We start from the raw sequence: 21377 nt of genomic DNA on the forward strand, positions 1-21377 counted from the left end.
TAAGGGCAGTAAAATGAGTAGGACAGAGATTCTCCTATGATGGCCCTGGGAAGACAAATATTAAGTATTTGTAAAACTGAATAGTGAAACAAATAGGAAAGTAGAGGACTCTTGTTCTGTCTTGTAGTACAAGAAGAGAGGGACGTGTAAATGAAAGTGAATTGGAGTTACATTTGGACTGAACCATTATACTCCATGCTCAGAATTTGAGCTGATCAGAGATAAGGGTGGAACATGAAGAGGCAGACTGTCCTCACATTTATATCAGCAGCCTTTCTGTCTTCTGCAGAAATGCCTGGTGTTGGCTGGTGTCAAAGGGCGTTAAAAGGGATGGATTCCTGGTCTGATCCCGTCTGAGTTAAAGTGCCAGCATCTAAGCTATTGAGAGGATAGCAAATGGCTTCCATTCATGAAACAAGCATTTGAATATGATCAACCTTTTCCAGGGGAATGATCTTTCCCTAAGCAAACTACATTTTAAAACAGTAAGAGATGTTACCAGTATGTTGATTTCTAGTAGCTGTCCAGTGCTGAAGGTTTGCCGTATGAGGAACTGAAAGATCTGCTTCTGTTACTCGCTGACCAGATATTCAACAATAATTTCATCACTTAAGTGAGCTGAGATATTAATTTACTGAAGTGACATTATGTCAGATATTACTGGTGAAATGTTAAGCAGATTCTTGTTGTCAGTAATGTTTTTCAGTGCATGAGAATCTAAACCTTTTCTCTCTTGGTATAGAGTCTGACTGTGAAGTCCAAAGTCCTTCCAAAGGATGTTCAGTATTTCTAGCTTGTAGATAAAAGGGAAAGAAGCAAGCACTTCTGAAATCTGTTTGTGCATCACTTTCTTCTGTATAAAGGAGAGATTTAGATGAACAGAACTATCTCTACTTTTTGCTCTTAGTTAATAACCATTTAGACTTCAAAAGGGCTTTACTTTGCCTAAATCATGGAGTAGCAGGAGCTGAAAAATACCTGGAACTCTAGCAGAAACAATTCTCCTCAGAGCCTGAAAGTACATATAAATGTTTGCATACCCATGAACAGCGATGCATATTTGTATGTACATGTGTGTATGTGTACAAATGCATGCAAAAATCCAGCCAGATTGTAGGAGAGGGGCCCTCTGTGTGCCTCAGTTTACTGTGTAAAGCTAATGGTATCTCAGGTGCAGCAGAAATACTGTCTGTCATCTTTTCATTAAGTAAGGTCTGACCAGGCTATATGTTGGTCTCACACATTCCTCTTTGCCACTCTGCCCCCGTACTTCGTATTTTGACAGCCCTTTCCTAGTAAAGAAAGTTAGATGCCATCTGGTCAGTCATTATGTTCTGTTTGCCAGAGCAAGCTGTTCTTGGAGCAAGAAGGGTATAAGCAATAGGAGGGACAAGGCAAAGGGGAGAGATTAGCTTTATACTAATACTTTGAGACCTGAGTATTTTCTACTTTTAACTGTATAGCTATGTTTATATTAAAAGAAAGTAAGTAGTAGGCAAGTTCATGTCGAGGGATGGAAGGGGTGGTAAGGCATGGCTCTTGCAAATTGGCTGAGTGATTTAGTAGGGTCTTTTGTATAACTTAAGCAGTGATCGCACAGCAGAAGTTTGTATTTAAAAATAGCACTACAGACTGCACGCAGATTATGTAACAGGATTTTCCATTATTGTGGTCTGAGTTATATTTATTTCAAGAGACATAATCTGATGTGATACTCAATTCTGAAATGCAAACTGATAATTGAAAAATAGTGGACAAGCATTCAACAGCTAGCTGCCCATAAAAGACCTCACGAGAAACAGTTTATATAATTTTAAAACCAATAGGAAAATAAATCTAAGGCTAAAATAGATAGGTCATGAGTTTGGATGGATATCTAGAAAGATCTTCCTAGATGGATCCTAATAGAAGCAGGCATCCTATATTCATTCCTTTAAACTGAGGTAGTGTATTACAAGGTCTGTGCTGCTAATGCTGGCCATGTTTGCAAGGTACCAACCACAGAATCAAGCACCTTTGGACAATAGTTGGTAATCTCCACAGCTGTTAGTTAGGCCTGCCATGTGCACAGCATAAGGTTCCAGCCCCCTCAGGATCCTGGGGCATAAGGCAGCTGAAGGAGGTTCAGAGCATTCTGCCAGCTGCTGCTTTCTTTCTTGCCCAGCCTCCAGAGGGGCAGTGCCTATCTCCAGTAGTTTGAAATGTTAGGTGTTGCTGCCTGTGCCAGGGCACAGAAGTTGGTGACAAAAAGCAGGATTCCTGAGATCCATATGGGATGGTAGAAGGATACACCTCCTGCAGCTGAGAAAGATAGCAGGTTGGACTTCATCCCAAACACACTTGCGGTGCTGAAAAGAAAGTTGTACAGAGTTCTTAAAGGGTAATAGCTGTGGCTATGTTGAATCCCAGCACTATGTGCTAGAAAACCAGTGTGCATATCTCTGTTGTGCAGGACGTCCTGTCTTACCACAACCCAGATAACTCTCTTATGGTTGTGTCTTGCCAGAGCTGTATCCAAAATGGGGATGGTAGTCAGTGGTAGATGTACCTGTAAGTGTTCTCTTTCCAGTGCTATGAAATCACAAGTCTTTAAGAGGATACGATGTCCTCTGCTGCGAAAGGAAAATGGCTGCTGCATAAGTGCTGTCTTGTAATTAAGGTGCATTGTTGTAGGTATGTAGCAGCTGTGGTGTAGATAGGGTTGAGGATTTTATACTTGGTACTGTTAGTTTCCATCTATATTCTAGAACATAGTGGAAGTGAATTGAATTCTCCCCTGGTTCTATCTTTTTCTTGGAGGGCGTGTATGCTGTAGTAGGGATGTGCTAAGGTCACCACAGGGAATATTTCTGTACTTACTTATTTCTGACTCTTAAGCCTTAGCCCATTTCTGATGTCCACTTGCAAATTATCCTATAATAAAAACAGCAAAACCCAACCTTTTGAGATTTTTAAACAGATTTTCCTGCTTGTGATCTACCCAAATGATCCCTTTCCTCAACAAAAACATCTGTGACAAGGGACGTGAAGGTGAACTGGGGGTTGTCCTTGCTATGTCTGCTCAGGAGGAGAAATAGCCATTAATTTGAAATTAAGATTATTAGAAGCTGGGAATGTGTTTGTGAGAGGCAAATTTACTGATTCCTTCTCCCAAAAGCCTCTGTTCTGGCTAAAAGAGCAGGGTGGGCTGCCTGGAGGCGCCCGGGCAGCGCTCGGCGATGCCGCAGGTGCCGTTTCCCGGGGAGTGGGCCCGGCCCGGCCGGCACGACGGCAGTTGGAGCTTCGGGGCGGTTCCGCCCGGGCTGGGCCCTTCCAGGTTCTATCCCCGCTCGGGCGGGGGCGGCCGGTACCGGCGGCCGCGATGGGGCCTCTGCCGGGGCTCCTGCTTCTGCTGCTGCTGGGCGCGGCGAGGTGCCCCAGGGCCCGGGGGGCCCGGCCCGCGGAGCCGCGCACCGCGTGGGTGACGGTGCCGCGGCAGCTGAGCCCCCGCCGTGGCGACGACGCCCCGGCCCTCTCCTACTGGCTGAACGTGGGCGGGCGGCCGCGGGTGCTGCGCCTGCAGCCCAGGAGGGGCCTGGTCTCCCGCCCCTTCACGCTGGTCACCTACGGCCGGGACGGGGCCCGCCGGGAGGAGCACCCCTTCGTACGGGACAACTGCTTCTACCAGGGCGACGTGGTGGGGAGCCCCGGCTCCCTTGTGGCCCTCAGCACCTGCGGCAGGGGCCTCCACGGCGTGCTCTGGGTGGAGGACGATACCTACCAGATCGAGCCCGTCCCCAATGATCTGGCCTTTCGGCACATTCTCTACCGCATGGAGGGAGACAACAGCTCCGAGGGAGCCAGCTGCGGGCTGACGCCGGAGGTGCTGCAGCAGCAAAAGGCTGTGCTGCCGTGGTTCAAGGCTCCCAAGTCAGCGGGGGAGAACGAAAAGCTGAGGGACTGGTGGACGCACATCACGTATGTGAAGATGGCAGTGGTCGTGGACCACGTGCGGTATGTAAAGTCAGGCAGGAGCAAATCCAAAGTCTTGAAGGACGTCATGCAAGTCATCAATGCTGGGGACATTTTGTGCAAACAGCTTTCTATCCGGCTGTTTGTTATAGGATTGGAGATCTGGACTGAAAAGAACATTATAAATATTACTAACTCTATTGCCCCGGTACTTAATGCATTTAACTCCTGGAGAAAGTCAAACCTGTTACCTCGGATGTACCACGATGTTGCTCACTTATTTGCATATCAGTGGTTTGGAAGCAGCTTGGGATTGGCATATATAGGGACAGTGTGTGATAAGCACTGGGCAGCAGCTGTTATTTCCTTCACTGATAAAAAGGTGTCTGTAGTTACTATCACATTTGTCCATGAACTGGGCCATAATCTTGGGATGGTTCATGATAAACCGGATTGTAATTGCAAACGCAAGCACTGCATTATGTATGAAAACAATGTTGACACTGACTCGTTCAGTGACTGCAGTTACAAAGATTACTTTGAGCTGGTTGTAAATGGTGCTTCATGCCTTCGTCAGCCACCAGCACCTGGCAGTTTCATCACCGGGATGAGTGAATACTGTGGGAATAAAATAGTAGAAAGTGGAGAGCAATGTGACTGTGGTTCAGCAGCAAGCTGCCGAAGGGATCCTTGTTGCCGCACAAACTGTACATTTACTGCAGGTTCAGACTGTGCATCTGGAAGATGCTGCAAGAACTGTAAGGTCCTTCCAGCAGGAACACTCTGCAGAGCAAGTACTGGCAGCTGTGACCTGCCAGAGTATTGCAATGGAACTTCCCCTCAGTGCCCACTGGATGTATACCTACAAGATGGAACTCCTTGCAATGATGGTGTTTATTGCTATCAAGGAAAATGTTCATCCCACAATGAAAAGTGCCGGCATCTCTTTGGCAAACATGCCAGGGTTGCTCCTTTAGATTGCTTTAAAGCAGTGAATACTCAAGGTGACCGGTTTGGGAATTGTGGTATTCGTGACAATATCTATTTTACAAAATGCAGTACTAAGAATGTCTTATGTGGTAGGATTCAGTGTGAAAACATAGTCATAATACCTTTCTTGCAGAACCATGTAACGCTAGTCCAAACTCCTGTTCGAGATAAAAATTGCTGGGGCCTCGACTATCACGTAGGGGTATCAAGAGCAGATGAGGGAGCTGTGGAAGATGGCACACCATGTGGTAGTGATATGCTTTGTATCAACAGGACGTGTATGAGTGTATCAGTGCTGAACTACGACTGCAACATGACAAAGTGTCATGACAGAGGAGTGTGTAACAATCACAAGAACTGTCACTGTGAGTATGGCTGGGCTCCTCCATATTGTGAATCAGAAGGATATGGAGGTAGTGTTGACAGTGGACCCCCTCCACCTAAGAAGGCTGAGAGACTAAAAGTAAGACTAGCGCTACTTGGGTTTTATTCTGTGTGTTTTGTTGGAATAGTCCTTTCCATCCATTATAGACAGAAAATAGAGGGATGGCTTGCGAAGAAAAAAGCCCAATTCCATAGAAAATTGTTTCAAAGACCGAAAAAAAAAGAAGTTCCTAAAGAAAAGTCGCCTGCTGGTGAGTTAAAATCCACCAAAGATAAAAAAACATTACCTTGGGATGTTATTGAGGAACTATCAGAGTGATCTGATAACTCATCAAAATAATTCAGCAGGTTCTGAACAGCTCTAATCTCATGTGATATCATTAAATGCAGAGTAAACCTTACCTCTGTACATTTTCTTTTAAGTTAATAAATGCAGGCAGTAAGGCATGCTGTTCTTTGTACCCTGAGCTCTTAAACTGGAGTAGTTAAGTAAACTGCAGGTATTGTGTTTATACTTCATATCAACAGTGTAAAAATGCAAACTTCTTAAAACAGGTGTAGATAGATGACTTATGTGGTAGGATTCAGTGTGAAAACATAGTCAAAATACCTTTCTTGCAGAACCATGTAACGCTAGTCCAAACTCCTGTTCGAGATAAAAATTGTTGGGGTTTCAACTATCACATAGGGATGCCAAGAGCAGATATCGAACTCCTTGTTACTCTACTTACTTCAATTTCCTCCTCCACCTAATGTTTTCTATGTTTTCTTCAATTCAGTGAGAGAGATGTTTATGAACCTCTTTTGTCATTGGTTAACAACCAAAGAGAAAAAATTGCACTTACAGTCTCCACTGGTTCTGTGTGTCTATTTAATTCACATCTGTGACACACAAACAGGTGAGGAGCAGGTATTGCAGTGAGATACAGCTGTCTGTTTCACAAATGCTTACAGCTGTTTACAGGGAACAGCCCTTCAGGAGGAAGGTAGATCATAGGGAACAGGGTCTTCCTTTTGTGGAAGAGTAGAGAAGGATTATCTAAATAACAACCAGTAAGCATTGCATTTCTCAAATGTAAAATATATGTCAGCAGTGTAGTGACACCAAATCTGGCATTTCACTAGAACAAATTGTTTTTATTTCCTGGAAATTTTCCAGTGTCTTGACTGCTGACTGCTTCTGAGAAGTGCTGTGTATTTTATTGTCTCTAAGAGGAGCTGTCTGTGGGGCTCCCCAAGTTAACTGAATTTCTGAAGTATTTGGAATTATTCTGCAAGTGTCCCCTACCTAGAATACCTGCAATATTTGATAGATACTTTATCTGACTATCTCAGGGGGTTTCTTTTGGCTTATTCTGTGATTCTTTCTTCAGCTATAACAGAATGTGTCCTTGCAGCTCTATGGAGTGCTACACAGAAGCATTGTCATTTTAATTTTTTTAACACAACATAAAATATGTCTAACTTCTGAAAAATATTAGGGACATGGAAATACCATTCAGTAAGTTTTATTGCTATTATTTCTATTACAGTAGTAACTGTAGACCGTTCTATCAGATCAGCATGGAGAGGAGTCTGTTGTCCAGATCACAGTTAAAACTTTTTTTTAAAGGTGTTTCAGGATAAAGGCCTATAATACACATCTGCTAAAAAAAGAATTATTTGTATTTAGAAAATAAAGAGCACACTTTTAGCAAACATTCTGTAAAGGCAGGATAAGTACCCCAACACTTGGGAACACTTGGGAAGAAAGATATTGGTGACTCTACAAATTATTATGGTCAACTCTTGCTGCGTCCCAAATATATATGTTTTTTAGAATATGCATTTACCTGTAATTTTTTTTGTGTATTTCTTTGGTGTCCTGTATCCAAAAAGGGCCAATTACATTATGATGGGATGTGAAATACAAAGCATGTGATTCACAGTTTTTCCCAGCTTTTTGTGTAGAGCAAATGGGTCCTTATATATTTATCTATGCTGTCTGCAGAAATGAGGTAACACATTGTTTGTTTAGGCTGTGCTTATTGTCATGATAGAACATGGATGGTTTTGATTAGATGATGAAAACTTGATCTTGCATTTATGTCAAAAGGCAAGATAACTGCCCTTGACGAACACCACATCTATTCCTCATGACCAGAGACCTCCTTTGGGGGTTGGGGGAATGGGAGGGGTGTCCTCTGAGAAATAACAGTTGTAATTCAGGTGTTGCAAACAAGGGATAGAAGATGGAGAAGAGAGATGCGAATTAATTGAAAGATGGACAGAAAAAGTAACCAAAGCACTACACCCAGCACCTTCCAACTACCTGTGCACATCTAGTACCTACTAAAACTTTTTTTATTTTGCTTTTTAAATACAAAAAGAGTGGCAGAAGTTTCAGGTTGCTACTTTGATGGCCTGCCGTTGTTGATCAATAGTATACTATAAATTGCCAAGTACAGATCTATGCTGAGACAGAGAAACACTGGAGTCAGGGAGTTCTTGTTTACAGAGCTGCACACTGAAGAGACAGAGGTGTAAATGAAAGCACAATTTAGCCCAGAAAGCTTACTTACAAGTGCAGTTTTGGGAAAGATAAAGTAACAAAATGCTGTAGTTTCTGTTTTTCTCTATGCTTAAAGATTGTTCTGGAAAACCAGGACTTAATTGGGAGGAGGCTTTCAGTGAACTTTGGATAAGAGTATTTCTGTATTCTTTTCTTGCATTTCTTCTTGGGCCATATGAGCAAGACAAACATGTATCTCAACAAATCCAGTTTATGTTTCATAAAATGTGTAAGCTCCCTTTCTGAGATTTTTCTCCTTGAAAATATTGTTGTTTCTGATTTCAACACAGGAATGAAAAATGAAAAACTTGATGTTCCTGGTGGTTTGTTAGAAATGTCCCACTACTCTGAAGGTGCTATGAAGGTGTAGGTCTAAGTTCAGTCCTGATCTTTCTCGTTTCTTCTTTTTCCCCCTCCTCGTTCTAACTGCATTTTAAAATGCTTTAAATGGATACGAGAACTAGGTTAATATGTAAGTCACTTGCACATGAAGAGGCAATTTGCAAATGTTGCTGCACTGTCTCCCAAGAAATGCGGGTCACTGCAGTTCATGAAATGGTGCTGGAGAAAATAAGACACAACCTGGACTTGTGGAACCCCATTGCAGGGGGTTGGAACTTCCAAACCAAGGCATTCTCTGATTATGTGAAATGGTCTGTGCCAGTGCAGTAAGGATAGTAAGGCTTAGGTAGCTGTTAATGTGTGGCAGGCCAGTGATAGATGACGCCTGGAGCTGCCTAGGACTGAGTTACAATATACCCATGTTTCCTGTTTGAAATGTCTTCCTGGCTAAAGAAAACTTTAAAAAACACTTTATATTGCAGTTATCTCAGATCAGGATAAAATTGTTTTTGTTCTAAGCCAAGGCTGTCATCTCTAAAATACTTTAAATTGCTGCTAAGGAACACTGTATCTTGAAGGAGTTTGCCAAGTACCTTGCAGCTGCTTGCTCACTCTCCTCCCACCCCTCTCAGTGGGAAGGAGATCAAGAAAAAGAAAAGGTAAACCTTGTGGGTTGAGATAAAAACAGTTTAAAAATTGAAACAACTAAATTTTATTTTTATTATTAATAATAATAATAATATTGAGAGTTGAGAGTAACAGAACTCAACAGAAACAAGTGAAGCACAGTACAATTGCTCACCACATGCTGTCTGATACCTAGCCTATCCCAGAATGTGTTGGGCCCCCTTACAATAACTTCTCCAGCTTATAAACAGGACATTCTGTGATATGAAATATCCCTTTGTCCACCTGTCCTGGCCATGCTCCCTCACAGCTTTTGTGCACCTCCTCACTGGCAGAGTATGAGACACTGGGAAGTTCTCAGGGTGAATGCTACTTAGCACCAACAAAAAAATCTATCACACGAGTCACGGTTTTGCACATCATTGCAAGTGTAATTGGACCTTGAATGCCTGTCTCCCACCTCTGAGGCAGGTGTTCTAACACTCAGTTTAGCACTAAGAATTAATGTTGTAGCAGTCAGAGATCCAGTGCCCAGGTTGTCTCTCCCTGTTAAATTCAGGAATCCCAAAGTGCAGATAATCTTGGAACGAATGCAATCAAAAACATCTGTTATTTTGACTGCAATACCAAACAAATAAAATGGTAGTGTAACATTGAGGACCAGATAAGCTGGTCCTCATTTTCATCAGAGAGGTTCCTGCAGCATGTAGATGTGGCTGTCCTCATAGTGCCAAGCAGTCGGGTGGTTCAACTGACATTGTTCCCTGTTGTCATTGTCTGTGTTGATACACTTAGATTGTGCTGAATAGATAAGGATAAATTTTTCCTTGCTATTTCCTGATAATCTATTGGTTCAATAAACCCTGAGTTGCAGAGTGCCAGGTTCAAGTGGCTCCTCTGTTACACAGCAAGTTGAACTACTTTGCCCTTTATTGCTGGGTAACTATCTAGAGTTCTGTAGAGTTCTGAGGAAATTTCTCAAATCTTCAAACCAAACGCCTTCTACAGGATCTAGTTAAGTATTTCTTGCCCCAGCGGTAGCATGGTGTTCCTATGCACCGTTTGTGTTTCTGAATCTAGATCACTTTATTGCACCACAGGGTAACTCGGCGTTGGCATGGATGCTCTCTGTGCTGCTTGCCTGTATTGGGCTTTTGTTCTTGCCCATGTTATGAATAAGAAGCTTGGCTAGGCCAATATTCAAGCAGCAATTTATTATTTAATATGGTAAAGTATGAGCAATACAGTGCTGGGTACAGTGGGGGAAGTTTTCCCTCCAACTGCACACCGATAATTGATGGTTACAGGTATTTATAGGGGTACTCATCAGTTTTTTTCAGCAGTTTCTATTTCCAATCATTTACTCATCAGCAATTTTTATTCCAAATTATTACATCACAATTCTATACACTATTGTGATTTTAATTTCTCAGGATGTATCTCAAAGAAGTATCCCCTGATGGTGACGGTCCAGTTTCCGAAAGAAGAAAGACGACTCCCATCTGGTGGGGTCCAGCTCCCCAGATGTGGGTCCACCTTTTAATTGCAGAGACTATAAATCTCATAACAGTGATGTCCAGCTTCCCTTTGGCCGAAACCATAAACCCTTGAGGTGATGTTCATCTTCCTTTCTCAAACTGTTTTTCTCTGCTTCAATAAGGCATGAGATAAGCATATTTCCTTTATATATATTCTAAAGCTATAGTTTCAAGGATACAAGTAATATTCTAAAATTATACTTCAAAAGGTTATTATTGCAGAGCTTTTTATGGATTAAATGCAAGCAAAAAGCAACATCTTTAACACCTTAATTCCAATGCTCCGAAATCAACTAGGGTTAACTGCAAACAAAAGATAGGTTCAAAGGCCTTTTTCCATGCTTTATTTTTCTAAGTTATTATTAGAATTCACAGCTCTCCCATTGGCGGGGTCCACGCATTTCGCATTCACAAATACACACGTCGCCTGTTTGTGCCTGACACGAAACACAGCTTTGCATCTCACACCCAGCACAGTCTGGTCTGTTTTTCAGTTTGCTGTGAGGACAGTCAAAAGGGCCGGGAACAGGTCATTTATCCCCCGTTCTTCTCTCCTACGCCTACCCCAGACTACTATGGCTCTTTAACCTTCCTAAGGAAACCAGCTCCAGCCTGGGGAGCAGGGTAGGGCCAGGCACAGATGCCGCGCAGGGGCCTGGGAAGGTGCGGGGGCAGGAGGACGCTTTGCTGGGCTCTCCTGGGCCCGCTGCTCTTCCGCCTCTGCGGTGAGCGCCGGTGGCGGCCCCAAGCGCCGGTGGGAGCAGCCCCGTCCCGCAGGGACTACAACTCCCAGCGCTCCGCGGCGCGGCCCGGCGGCGGCCCAGGAGGTGAGAGCGGCTGCCCCGGGAGCCGAGTTCTCCTTCAGGCCGCAGCATGAACGGCAGCGTGGCGGGCGGCGGCTACGCCGAGGAGATTATCAGCCTCACCCGCAGACCCTCAGGTAAGGCAGGGGCGGCCTCTCCACGCTGGGTCCGCGGCCTCTCCCGGGCCGGGGCAGCCGCGCCGAGGCCTGCGGAGCCCCCGCCGAGGCCGGAGCGGAAGCCCTGGGTGGCGGCGGCCGGCAGGACGGCCGTGGCGGGCACCGGAGCGGCGGAGGGAGGGTCCCGGCCGCGAGGATAGAAGCGCAGCGCCCAGAGGTGCCGGGCCCAGGGGACTCCCCTGGAAATAGCCGTGGCGGCCACGCTGCTGCGGGAAAAACTCGTGCCGTGCGTGAGGGAGAGCTGGCCGGGTCAGAGTCCGTCCTCTGCGGGAGCTCCGGGGGAGGCTGGTGTCCCTGCGGACAACTCGCCTCCGGTTTCCCCTGGAAGTTGCCATCTCCGGTGGAGCTGTTGCTTCCAAATGAGGCGGCAGCCGCTGAGCGCCTAGCCGCGTTGGATACCCTGAGTGAGTCAGGGGCCATTTGGAAATCATGTGCCCAAGTGGCCGTCCCCTGTGTTGTCAGCTTGGCGTTCATGGTGCAGCGTACCTTGGGATGCTTTGGGGTGTTTAGAGAGAGGAGCATAGGCTGGAAGGAAAAAGGAATAGGGCACTTCGTGGGGCGTTTTTTGGCTTTGCTTTTCATGTCTCAACAGCAGGTGCGCTCATGGAAACCGTACATTTTTATAGGATTTATGGTGCCATTCAAATAACTTCACTTTCAGAAGTGAGGCAAGTAAGCACAAAATGTACAGCTCTGGAGCAAAATCCTGGCTATAGAGAATGGCAGACTCCAGGAAGGCTTTTGGAGCTAGAGTTGTACTTTGGTGTCTGAGGCCTTCTCTTTAATTTAAATGAGTAGGAACGAAAACGTGGCAGCCCTTCTGTTCTGCACAACTGCTGGGTGCAGCTGCTGGCCAGCCTTGGCTCCAGGTGCTCCCCAGAGACCCCAGCAACCACGTTGTTGGTGGGTGTCTTTCCTTTCTCTGGGGTGGAGGTAGGTCCCGTGCAGGGCTGGCGTTGGTGCTGGCCCTCATGCTGGTGATCAGAACCTAGAGGGTGTGAGCAGCCCTTTGCCTCCCCTGCTCGCGAGATTGGCCTCTGGTCTGAAAGATGTGTAGCCCTACCTGCATAGCCATGAGCTTCAACTAATGAAGCTGTGCTGGTTAGGGAAAACTGTGCCAAATGAAGCTGGTTCTGATGGGAATGCGGTTTCCATGTTTCCATACATCTGGGGAGCTAAAATTTTAAGGAAGGTATAAGGGAATGTTAAAGGGCAGAGTTGAGAATGGTCTTGAGTATGACCACTGTGATTTCAGTCTTGATTACCATGAGCAGCATTTGTCCAGTCATTGAGATGGGCTGTGCATCTTTAGATTTACGTTTCTAACTATGTTATATGATTTGAAGATCCTACATCCCCTTCCGGCCTTGATACACTTGCCATGTGAATTATTACTAATTTCTGTGGAAGGAACAAAACACTTACCTGTGAAGTACAATTGGGTACTGTAATCTCTTGAATTGGAGTTTTGACTGCAACTTTTAAAATAGGTCTGATGCTAAACATGTCTGGCAAAAAGTTTGCATTGGTTGTGAATGTATTTCCAGTGGCAGGACAGCGTATATTTGTCTTTTTCAAATTTTCTTGTATTCAGTCCCTCATTTCCTAATCCTGCCAGTCCTGCTTTTTTTTTAAGGGACTTTATTTTTGAAGGACTTTTTTAGTTTAGAGAGGGTAAGTGAGGTATAGGGAGGTCTGCAGCCTCAGGGAGGGTCAGTAGTTTAGCCCAGAGCCTGCTTTTAAAGCTCTGCCATTCTGTTTCTCATCCCTTATAGACAAGAGATTTAGTGCTATGTGCTCTCTGTCCTTGCTCCTTTTCTTCCAGTTGTGCTGTGTCTCTTTCTGTGGCTGCATGAACTGGAAGGAAGAGAATAGCAAAGCGCTTGACGATTGATAGGGAAGATATTTTTAGGCAGAATGCAAGTCTGAGTGCTGGAAAGGAAAGGCACAGTGAAAAAGCCCTGTGAATACTTAACTTGGTCTAGCACAAACTGCTGCCTCTTTGTCATGAAGATCTCCCTCTGCTGATGAAAGCTGTGAATCTTGGTTATTTTTCCAGTCGTGGGTAAAAAGTTGCAAAATGTATAGTGTGTGTATATACCTATTTTAGAGGTTTTATATATGAGAGAAAATCAATGTGTTCTGAGATCCTGATTCCTTCTTTTTGGCTTTTAAATAAATGTTGGGTAAACATTATACTTTCTGTAGTATTGATTTTCCCCTTTCCTCAGTTAATGGCTTTATGGCAAATAATTTTTAGGAGTGTGGATTTAAAATTTTTTTTCTTTTCATTTTCTATTGAAAGGTGTATTACTGTGCACAACTGGCCATTCTTGGAATAGATATTGTTCTAATTGAAATGTCAGTATTTCTCAATTTTCCCTCACTTTCATTTTTCCCTCACTTGTCTGAAGCTGCCAGGAAGGGGAGACAAAAAAAAGGTGTGGCAAAATTGCTGCTAATATTTCTTTACTTCCCAGCTGTAGATGCACACTTAATATACCATGACTCATTTTGTAAATGCTTTGATCTCCTGTGACTAATTTAAAATGCTGCTTCCCAGCAGGCATAAGGTGTTTTACTTTCATTTGAAACTGCTTCCCAAGGTTTCCAGTTCCAAATTCGAGAGAAAATAAGAAGGAAAACAAAAACAAATAAATCAATCTGGCTGAACATGGGCAGAACTTGCCCTCAGCTGTTCTTGACAATAGCTTTTAGATGACTGGTTCATGTCAGAAAAAAAAATTTGTTTTTTTTTTCCATTTACTTTGATTGCGTATTTGATTTTTGTTTTCTTTTTCCTTGGCTTTTCTCTCTTTTTTCATTGCAAGCCTCTTAGGGAGTCTTTCTTGTCCCTTTTTAGAGAGGAACTTAGCTGCATGTACAGTGGGGAATCTCATAATCTTTGAGTTTCCAGATTTTAAATTCAGTTTGTTCTTCTGGGTTTTAATGAAACAAGAAGTCTTAACTTTAATCCAGAAGCTGGATCCAGCTAGATATCTGTAACTGAGGCTTCCTTTAAAGAATAATACAAAACGGCAAAAATGCATAGTGGACATCAAGTTTAATAAATGTATGTGTATTCCTCTTTGGTTTGCATTAAATCTGCAAACTTTGTCTTTATTTCCTATCATGTTTGAATTCATGAAACAGAACAAAGTGATTTTGTACAATTTGAAGTAGCTTCATGGAGCCTAACCTTCTTCTTGGAGGCAAAGCAGACCACTTCCAGCCCCCGGGATGTGGAAGGGGAGTTGTCTGAGCTCTAGGAGCCCTCAAGCTGGTAGCACAGTTCTCCTTGCCTGTTTCCTTATCTGTAGACAGATTCTAATGCTCGTTGCCTTTCCTTACCCTGTTTTCCAGCTCACAATGTGCTTGTCAGAGATGATTTCTTGTAGCTCAAAGGTAGTGATTTACTATAATCTCATGTGAAATGCAGAATACTTTCATTTTCTTTCGTGTTGTGCTGAAGAAGTTAATTCCTGCTGAGAGCTGAGTCAGCATCTCAGAAATGATGGCGGGCCCCTCACTCTTCCCCAGCACCCGCCTGAAACAGTTCACAGGTGTTTTGTGTAATGAAGTATTACACAAATGGGGTCCTCAGGCATTTAGCGTCTCTCCTCTGCTTTCAAGACCAGTTTTACGAGAATAACTTTTCTAGAAAATGGAAAGGTAGTTGGAAAGGATAACGCAGATTTGTGTGCTGTGAGTTTTTGTATGGTGGAGAAAGCAAGACAGTGTGGGAGGTGCAGTCTCCAACAAGCAAAACAGCAAGAACATTGGAAGCTTTGAGCTTTTTCTCATCAGCTTTCTTTTTGGCTTGCCTTAGGGTTAGGCTTCAACATTGTTGGTGGGACAGATCAGCAGTACATTGCCAATGACAACAGCATCTATGTCAGCTGGATCAAAAAGGATGGGGCAGCTTACCTTGATGGCCGATTACAAGAAGGAGATAAAATTTTAGCGGTAAGCCCTTTCTTCTGTTGTCCCCTGTGTTCTTGATCAGTGATGGGATGTGAGAGGCAGGTTTTCCTGCACAGTGCTTAGAGAGGAGGGATGTGGTGCATGAGTTAGATGATCCCAAGCAAACTCCATGGAGGAGTCACCGTGGGGGTCTGGAGAGAGCTCTGAGCACTAGGGATAAGTGCCTCCACACATGGGCTTATCTCCTCTGCCTTCTTGATTTGCCAAAGAAGTGCTCTGTAGTGCTGTGCTTGTGTTTCCTCTGTGACTTGCCTCCCTAAGGTTTTAGAATCTATCAAGTGTTCTCTCGCTCACAATGGATTATCGTTTACACACATGTAAATAAAGGTTTTCCACCTCTTAAATTTCTGGTTTTTGACTGGTAATCCATGATTTCTAATCCTTTTGCACAGGGGGTTTTTAGATGATAAAATTTCTAGGCCATAATATTCTTCTCTCCATTTCACCTCCTCAAGAACAACACGGGCTGCTTCTCCTTTTAGAAAATTGCTTTAAAATTTCTGATTTTCATACCCACTGGTTCTTCAGATAGCTGGCAATCATGCAAGAAAGCTTTACAAAGTGATGGGTGAAGAAGTAGCCTCTCCTAGTATGATACACAACCTTTTTGTACTCCCTAATTTTATTTTACACTTGCTTATTTTGTTCCTCATGTGATCTTTTTAGCTTCAATAGACCACCTTGCACTAATTGGAGCCTATTATTGATCCAGAAAGTGATATTAAGTTAAACAGAGAATATTCTCTTTTCCCCAACAGTTTAATATTTATGTACTTGTGTTTGGGATGTCTAAATATGAAGAGAAGGGAGGCACTGGATGTGATCAGTGGGGATGCAGTTAGGGAAATGGGGGTGAAAATGAAAAAGTAGGATGAATTCACTCAGTGAATGAAATCAATTTAAAACCCTGTGCCATTATATATTCATTTAAATTAAGAAAAATCCCAACACTTACAAGTGGATCAAATGGATGCCAAGAAGTATGTATGTAAATTTTTTTTTTGTTGGTTTTGCTACATCAGTGTGCTTATAAAAGTGTGTTTACAGCACTCTCTCAAACAGAGGGATTTCAAAGGTACACCAGTAGATGAAACAAGGTAAAGGACTTAAAATAATAATTTTCCTGTAGCTGCTCTTTTATGTTCATTAGCTGTCAAAATCACACCTTTGATTTGTTTCCAGCAAAGCAACAGCATCAGAAGCTGCTATTGACACAACTGTGGTCTTTTATTCTTATTTTGCCTCTAGGTAGTTTTTTTCAGTACCTGTATGTTTTCACTTGGAGTTTCTCATGTTCTGACTCAACATAGAAAAATACATCATAATATTAATTAATTAATTAGGATCTTTATGACTATAGTATTATGCCCCAAATGCAGAATTTTGTGAAACATGAAGATTTTTTGTCTCATCCTTCATATGTTAACCTGCATCATTAAAAATTTGCTTGCTTTACCTTCAGCATCTGACTCTCCTTTTCCTTTTTTGCTAGATCAATGGCAAAGACTTGAAGGATTTGCGGCACAAGGATGCTGTGGAACTGTTCAGGAATGCAGGCTATTACGTGTCTCTGAAAATTCAGCGCAGGGTGCGTTTTACCTCTTCCTTAGGGTTATTTCTGGCTCAGTTTAGACTGGTTTCTGTGATTGGTGGCTGTTTCATGAGGAAGAAGAGTACTGTGTTCAGGTGCTCAGTGTGATATGTGTATATAAAAATTTTGTTTGACCCATGACCTTCTCTCATTGCCTCAGCTGTAATTATCTCTGTATAGCTTTGTAACAGTGAAAAGGTGAGCTTGGAGATGTCTCCAGGTCTTTGTTTTGCTGGAGTGTGTTGTGTTTGCTCACTCTTCTCCTTTCTCAGAGGTAAAGCTTTGTGTGTGAGGACAGAATCTCAAGTTGGCCAGTTTTATTTCAGTGGCCACAATCTTAATAGAGACAGAACTCCTTTTGTTTCAGAGGCCATCACTCAAGATAGTGTTGAACTGTGTGTACTGCCCAGTGCTACAAGACAGACATTGAGGTGCTGGAGCATAGAAGGGTGATAAAGCAGGTGAAGGGTCTGGAGCACAAGTCTGGTGAGGAGCAGCTGAGGGAGCTGGAGGTGTTTAGCCTGGTGTTTAGCTCAGGAAGACCCTATTGCTCTCCACAACTGCCTGGAAGGAGGCTCTATCCAGGTGGGGGATTGGTCTCTTCTCCCAGGCAACAAGCACAGGATGGAGACATCCTCAAGTTGCATCAACTCAAGTTTAGATTGGGTATTAGGAATTTCTTCACTGAAAAAAGGTTATCAAGCAGTGGAACAGGCTGCTGTGGGAAGTGGTTGAGTCACCATCCCTGAAGGCATTTAAAAATGTGCAGATTTAAAAAATGTGCAGATGTGGTGCTTAGTTGAATGGTAAACTTGGCAGTGCTGGGTTAATGGTTGGACTCAGAGGTCTTTCCAATAAATTATTTTACAATACTAGGAAATATGGACTGCTATACTTCAAATATACTGGCACCATTTTAGATGTAAAAAGAGATAAACCCTTAATCCCCAGATAGTAGGGAAGTTGACAAAAGAAATACTGATCTACCCAAAGCATGCTGGGGAGAGTGGCTTGAGATCCCTTTTCTACTCCCTTAACAAAAGAGTATGTCTGCTGGACCAGTGTATAAGACAGGTAAGAAAACCAGAGAGAATTACTGATATCTTTTTCCTGGTAAAGAGAGCAGAAAATGGTGTGGTGGTAAGTGCATCAAGGGGTGACTGGGTATGTGTGTGTCATTTTTCTGCTGTAAAGAGAGCAGAAAAATGAGGTGTGTCCTTTTGCCCCCTGCTCCACTTGAGTCCAAGTTTAGAAAGTGGCAGAGAAACATGAGGGTACCTGGTAGTGACTGGATATCCTGCATTTCAGTTCAGTCCATCCTAAGCTGTTTTAACCCTCCATGTGTGGAATCTGCAGGTACCTGGGGAAACTATTTTGACCATTCTTACAGAACCACCTGGTCCAGACACAGAACTAGGGGCTCTCTTGTTATGGGTTCTGACATAAATAATTTTTTTTCCTTGTAGTTGCAGCCACAGAATGGCCCTGTGGGTCATGGAGGAGATGGAGAATCAGGTGGGCTTCCTCTGGCAGCCATTCTTGTGCCAGGCCTGGCGCTTGCTGCGACAGCAGTCTGGATCTTGCTGAGGTATCGACAGCGGATGTGAAGAGTTCACGGCTGGGATATCACTGCGTATTTTACACAGCTATGATGCAATTTAAAGATAGAGAATCAACAATCTTGTCACAGACTGATGCCAAAAAGGATCATTGCCTATCATCAAAGTTGCTGCTGATGTTCGTATATATTGATTTTGTTGCAGGGTGGATAGAAGCAGAGAGAAAAAAGGGAAGGGAGAGGACTGTGTTTATGTAAAGAGTGGGATAGCTGTTTTTTTTGACAAATCGAGGAGGTTTTGCCATCCTCTTCTATTTTGCACCATGAACTTTCAAACACACTCATCTATTCCACATTTTAAGGTTTAACTTTTGGTTAAAGGGAGTGGGAGTGATTTTAAATCAAAAACATTTTCTAGAGGCTTTGCCTTGTTTCCACAGAATTTTTTCTTGAATATAATGAATTCTGTCCAAACCACGAATAAAGAGAAGCAATGCAAAGGGTATATTATTTTTCCTATTGAAGTTTTGTTGGTTGTTGCTAAATAAATGCCTTAAATGTGTAAAATCTGATCTGTGGTTTCACAGGTAAAATCTTCAGTGTAGCTACTGATTTAACAGCAATATGCAGTATTGGTGAGACATTTTGCCAGTTGTGGAAAGATAGAAGATAGCTTGCTGCTAGAAGACGACTGTGATTGTCGAAATGATAGCTCATTTTTGGGTCAGAGTTGTAAGAGAAAGCTTTCCACAAAATGCTTGCATACTGGAGAGAGACAGACAACTGAATCACAAGGATAAGTGGTGGCAAGAGATTCAGGCATGCTGAAGCTGTAGAAGAGCCTTTAAATTCATAGTGAAGCAATAGTTCCTCCATTCATCAGATGGGTTGAAGTCTACATCTCTCAGGTTAGAGGTCTGGGGGTTATTTTTTGCACAGGGAATACTTCAGATAAAATTTTTGGTAGCAGCTAACTTGCTCTCTGCAGTCAGGAGACTCTTATGATGATTGAAAGGGAGAAGCTGAGAGCAGGCTGGGGTTGTCCTGGCCTTTACTTGTTTGTGAAGAGTTGTGTGATGTTCAGGAGATGGACAGTCAGCTTTAAGCCAGGGTAAAGCCTAGCAGGTAAAACCAGAGGGAAGAGACCCTCCTCTGGAAAGTATATGGCTGAATTTACCTCCAGGGTCTCATCTTCTCACTGTGATTTGAATAGATTTAAATGCTCTAGCTTGATAGGAGCTCTGTGGGTAAGACCTGTTTCTCTTGTCTCCAAGAAATCAATGTGTTTTGTTGTTTTTTAAAAGAAAAGTGAAATGCATGGTCTGGTCTGTATGATGCCAAAGAAGAGATCACAGATGCAATATATGTTTTCAAAGAAAAACTGGTGTCTTGGTGCTTTACTTATCTCTGTTCTCATAGGACATTGCTGATGTATTTGAAATTGTTGTGTTTGCTCAGGGCTGTGTTCCTGAGCAAACTGCTGGAGATAGAAGTGGCTATGCTGTTGAACATGGCATTCCTAAATCACCTTGGAGCTTCAGAGCACTTGGATCACATGAAATCTTGCTTTGGCCTATAGACTGCTCTAGTGTAAGGAGAAGCGGAAACTGGAAGAATTTTGCTCCATGTTCTTAGGGGACTTTGGGAACAATATTGATGTTGACTGGCCTGGGCTAAGGCATGCAGTGACTTGCCTTGGTCTACAAACCAGTTGTGCCTGATAGCAGAAGGGCTGCTGTGTAGACAGATCTTTGCAGCTACAGCATGAACCAGCTTGTTTGTGACCTGCTCTGAATATTTGGCTGTGATGTCCATGTGCAGCACATGTGTTGTGTTAAGATGGGTGATTAGAAATTGATGCTGTTTTATCACAGCCTTCAGAATAAACAGGCAGACATTAAGAAAATGGCCTGTCTTGTTAGCTTTTCCCCGAGTTGAGTTTCTGTGATAAGAAGTAGTATGTGGATCACGCTAGGAGGATGAGAATTTATGGACAGTAATGGTTAGTTTTAGTCATTTCCCATTGAAGTAAGAGAAAGAAAAAGCTTTGGGATTTTTTTTTTTGTTTGTTTGCTTGTTTAACCTTTCAGCTTTGTGACTTTGATACTGTTCAGACATGACTGCCATCTATATTGCAGGCAGTTTATGAGGGAGAGAAGGGATTATAGTCAATGCTCAAATAATTGATATGGCTTATTAAAAAAGAGAAGGCCCTTCTGGTGCATAGTGTTCACAATTATTGAACTGCCACTCAGTAGCTTTTTCAGAAGTCTGGGTAGTAGTTTTTACTCATGATTTAAACCATCCAGTCTAAAAGTGAGTAACACCTTTGTGGACCTGCCTGGTACCAAACCTGCCTGGTACCAATCCCCGTCCACCTCTTGTCCCATTTATTGACAAAAACCAAGTGAAAAATACCTTGGCCCCAAACTCTCCTATGAACTGTGGCTCATACTACTTTCAGCAGCTGGACTGTCTCACCTAACCTTTCCATGATTTTCCAAAGTATTTTCCACCATGTGGTTTCTGAAGCCTTGAGTTTCATCTTTGCACTAGATACTGTATATACATTTTCTATCATTGTAGAAGAGGCAAATTTTAAAAAATCTAGTGAAGACAGCTTGTAAATACAAGTGATCAAAGAGAGTTTTACCTTTTGTTACAACTTAAATCTCTGGGTTTTTTTCAAAAGATAAGTTGAAATCCTGAAGACAAACAGAAAGCATCCGAACTGTGTTTTATGTTTGTTTTGTTTAAGAACACATTTGCCATTAATACTGAGGGCAGCTGAAACTCTTAAATACCCATGTTTCTCTCCCATTCTCATTTGTTCCCTCAAATATATTGTGAATGTGCTGATCTGCTGAAAAATGGATCTTCAG

At 42.9% G+C, this 21377-nt stretch overlaps 2 protein-coding genes across 2 annotated transcripts; both read left to right on the forward strand.

The window, feature by feature from the left end:
* Window positions 1-492: 492 nt before the first annotated feature.
* On the forward strand, window positions 493-5644 carry LOC132074860 (disintegrin and metalloproteinase domain-containing protein 21-like). The gene is given in 4 exon segments (XM_059474898.1): window positions 493-522; window positions 1157-1187; window positions 3158-3248; window positions 3250-5644. Coding segments are annotated over 4 exon segments (2547 nt in total).
* Window positions 5645-11139: 5495 nt separating this feature from the next.
* Window positions 11140-19876, forward strand: SYNJ2BP (synaptojanin 2 binding protein). The gene is made up of 4 exons (XM_059474495.1): window positions 11140-11323; window positions 15192-15328; window positions 16839-16934; window positions 18404-19876. The coding sequence occupies exons 1-4, from the start codon at window positions 11257-11259 to the stop codon at window positions 18542-18544; spliced, it is 441 nt and encodes a 146-aa protein (XP_059330478.1). The 5' UTR covers window positions 11140-11256; the 3' UTR covers window positions 18545-19876.
* The last annotated feature ends 1501 nt before the right edge of the window (window positions 19877-21377 follow it).

Source organism: Ammospiza nelsoni, chromosome 6, assembly GCF_027579445.1.
Source record: "Ammospiza nelsoni isolate bAmmNel1 chromosome 6, bAmmNel1.pri, whole genome shotgun sequence".
Taxonomy (NCBI): Eukaryota; Metazoa; Chordata; class Aves; order Passeriformes; family Passerellidae; genus Ammospiza; species Ammospiza nelsoni.

Excerpts from the sequence above, each read along its gene's own strand:
- SYNJ2BP (XM_059474495.1), top strand. The coding sequence starts at position 11,257 with ATGAACGGCAGCGTGGCGGGCGGCGGCTACGCCGAGGAGATTATCAGC. Across the intron at positions 15,329-16,838 it reads AAGGAGATAAAATTTTAGCG|ATCAATGGCAAAGACTTGAA; the intron begins GTAAGCCCTTTC and ends CTTTTTTGCTAG. Across the intron at positions 16,935-18,403 it reads CTCTGAAAATTCAGCGCAGG|TTGCAGCCACAGAATGGCCC; the intron begins GTGCGTTTTACC and ends TTTTCCTTGTAG.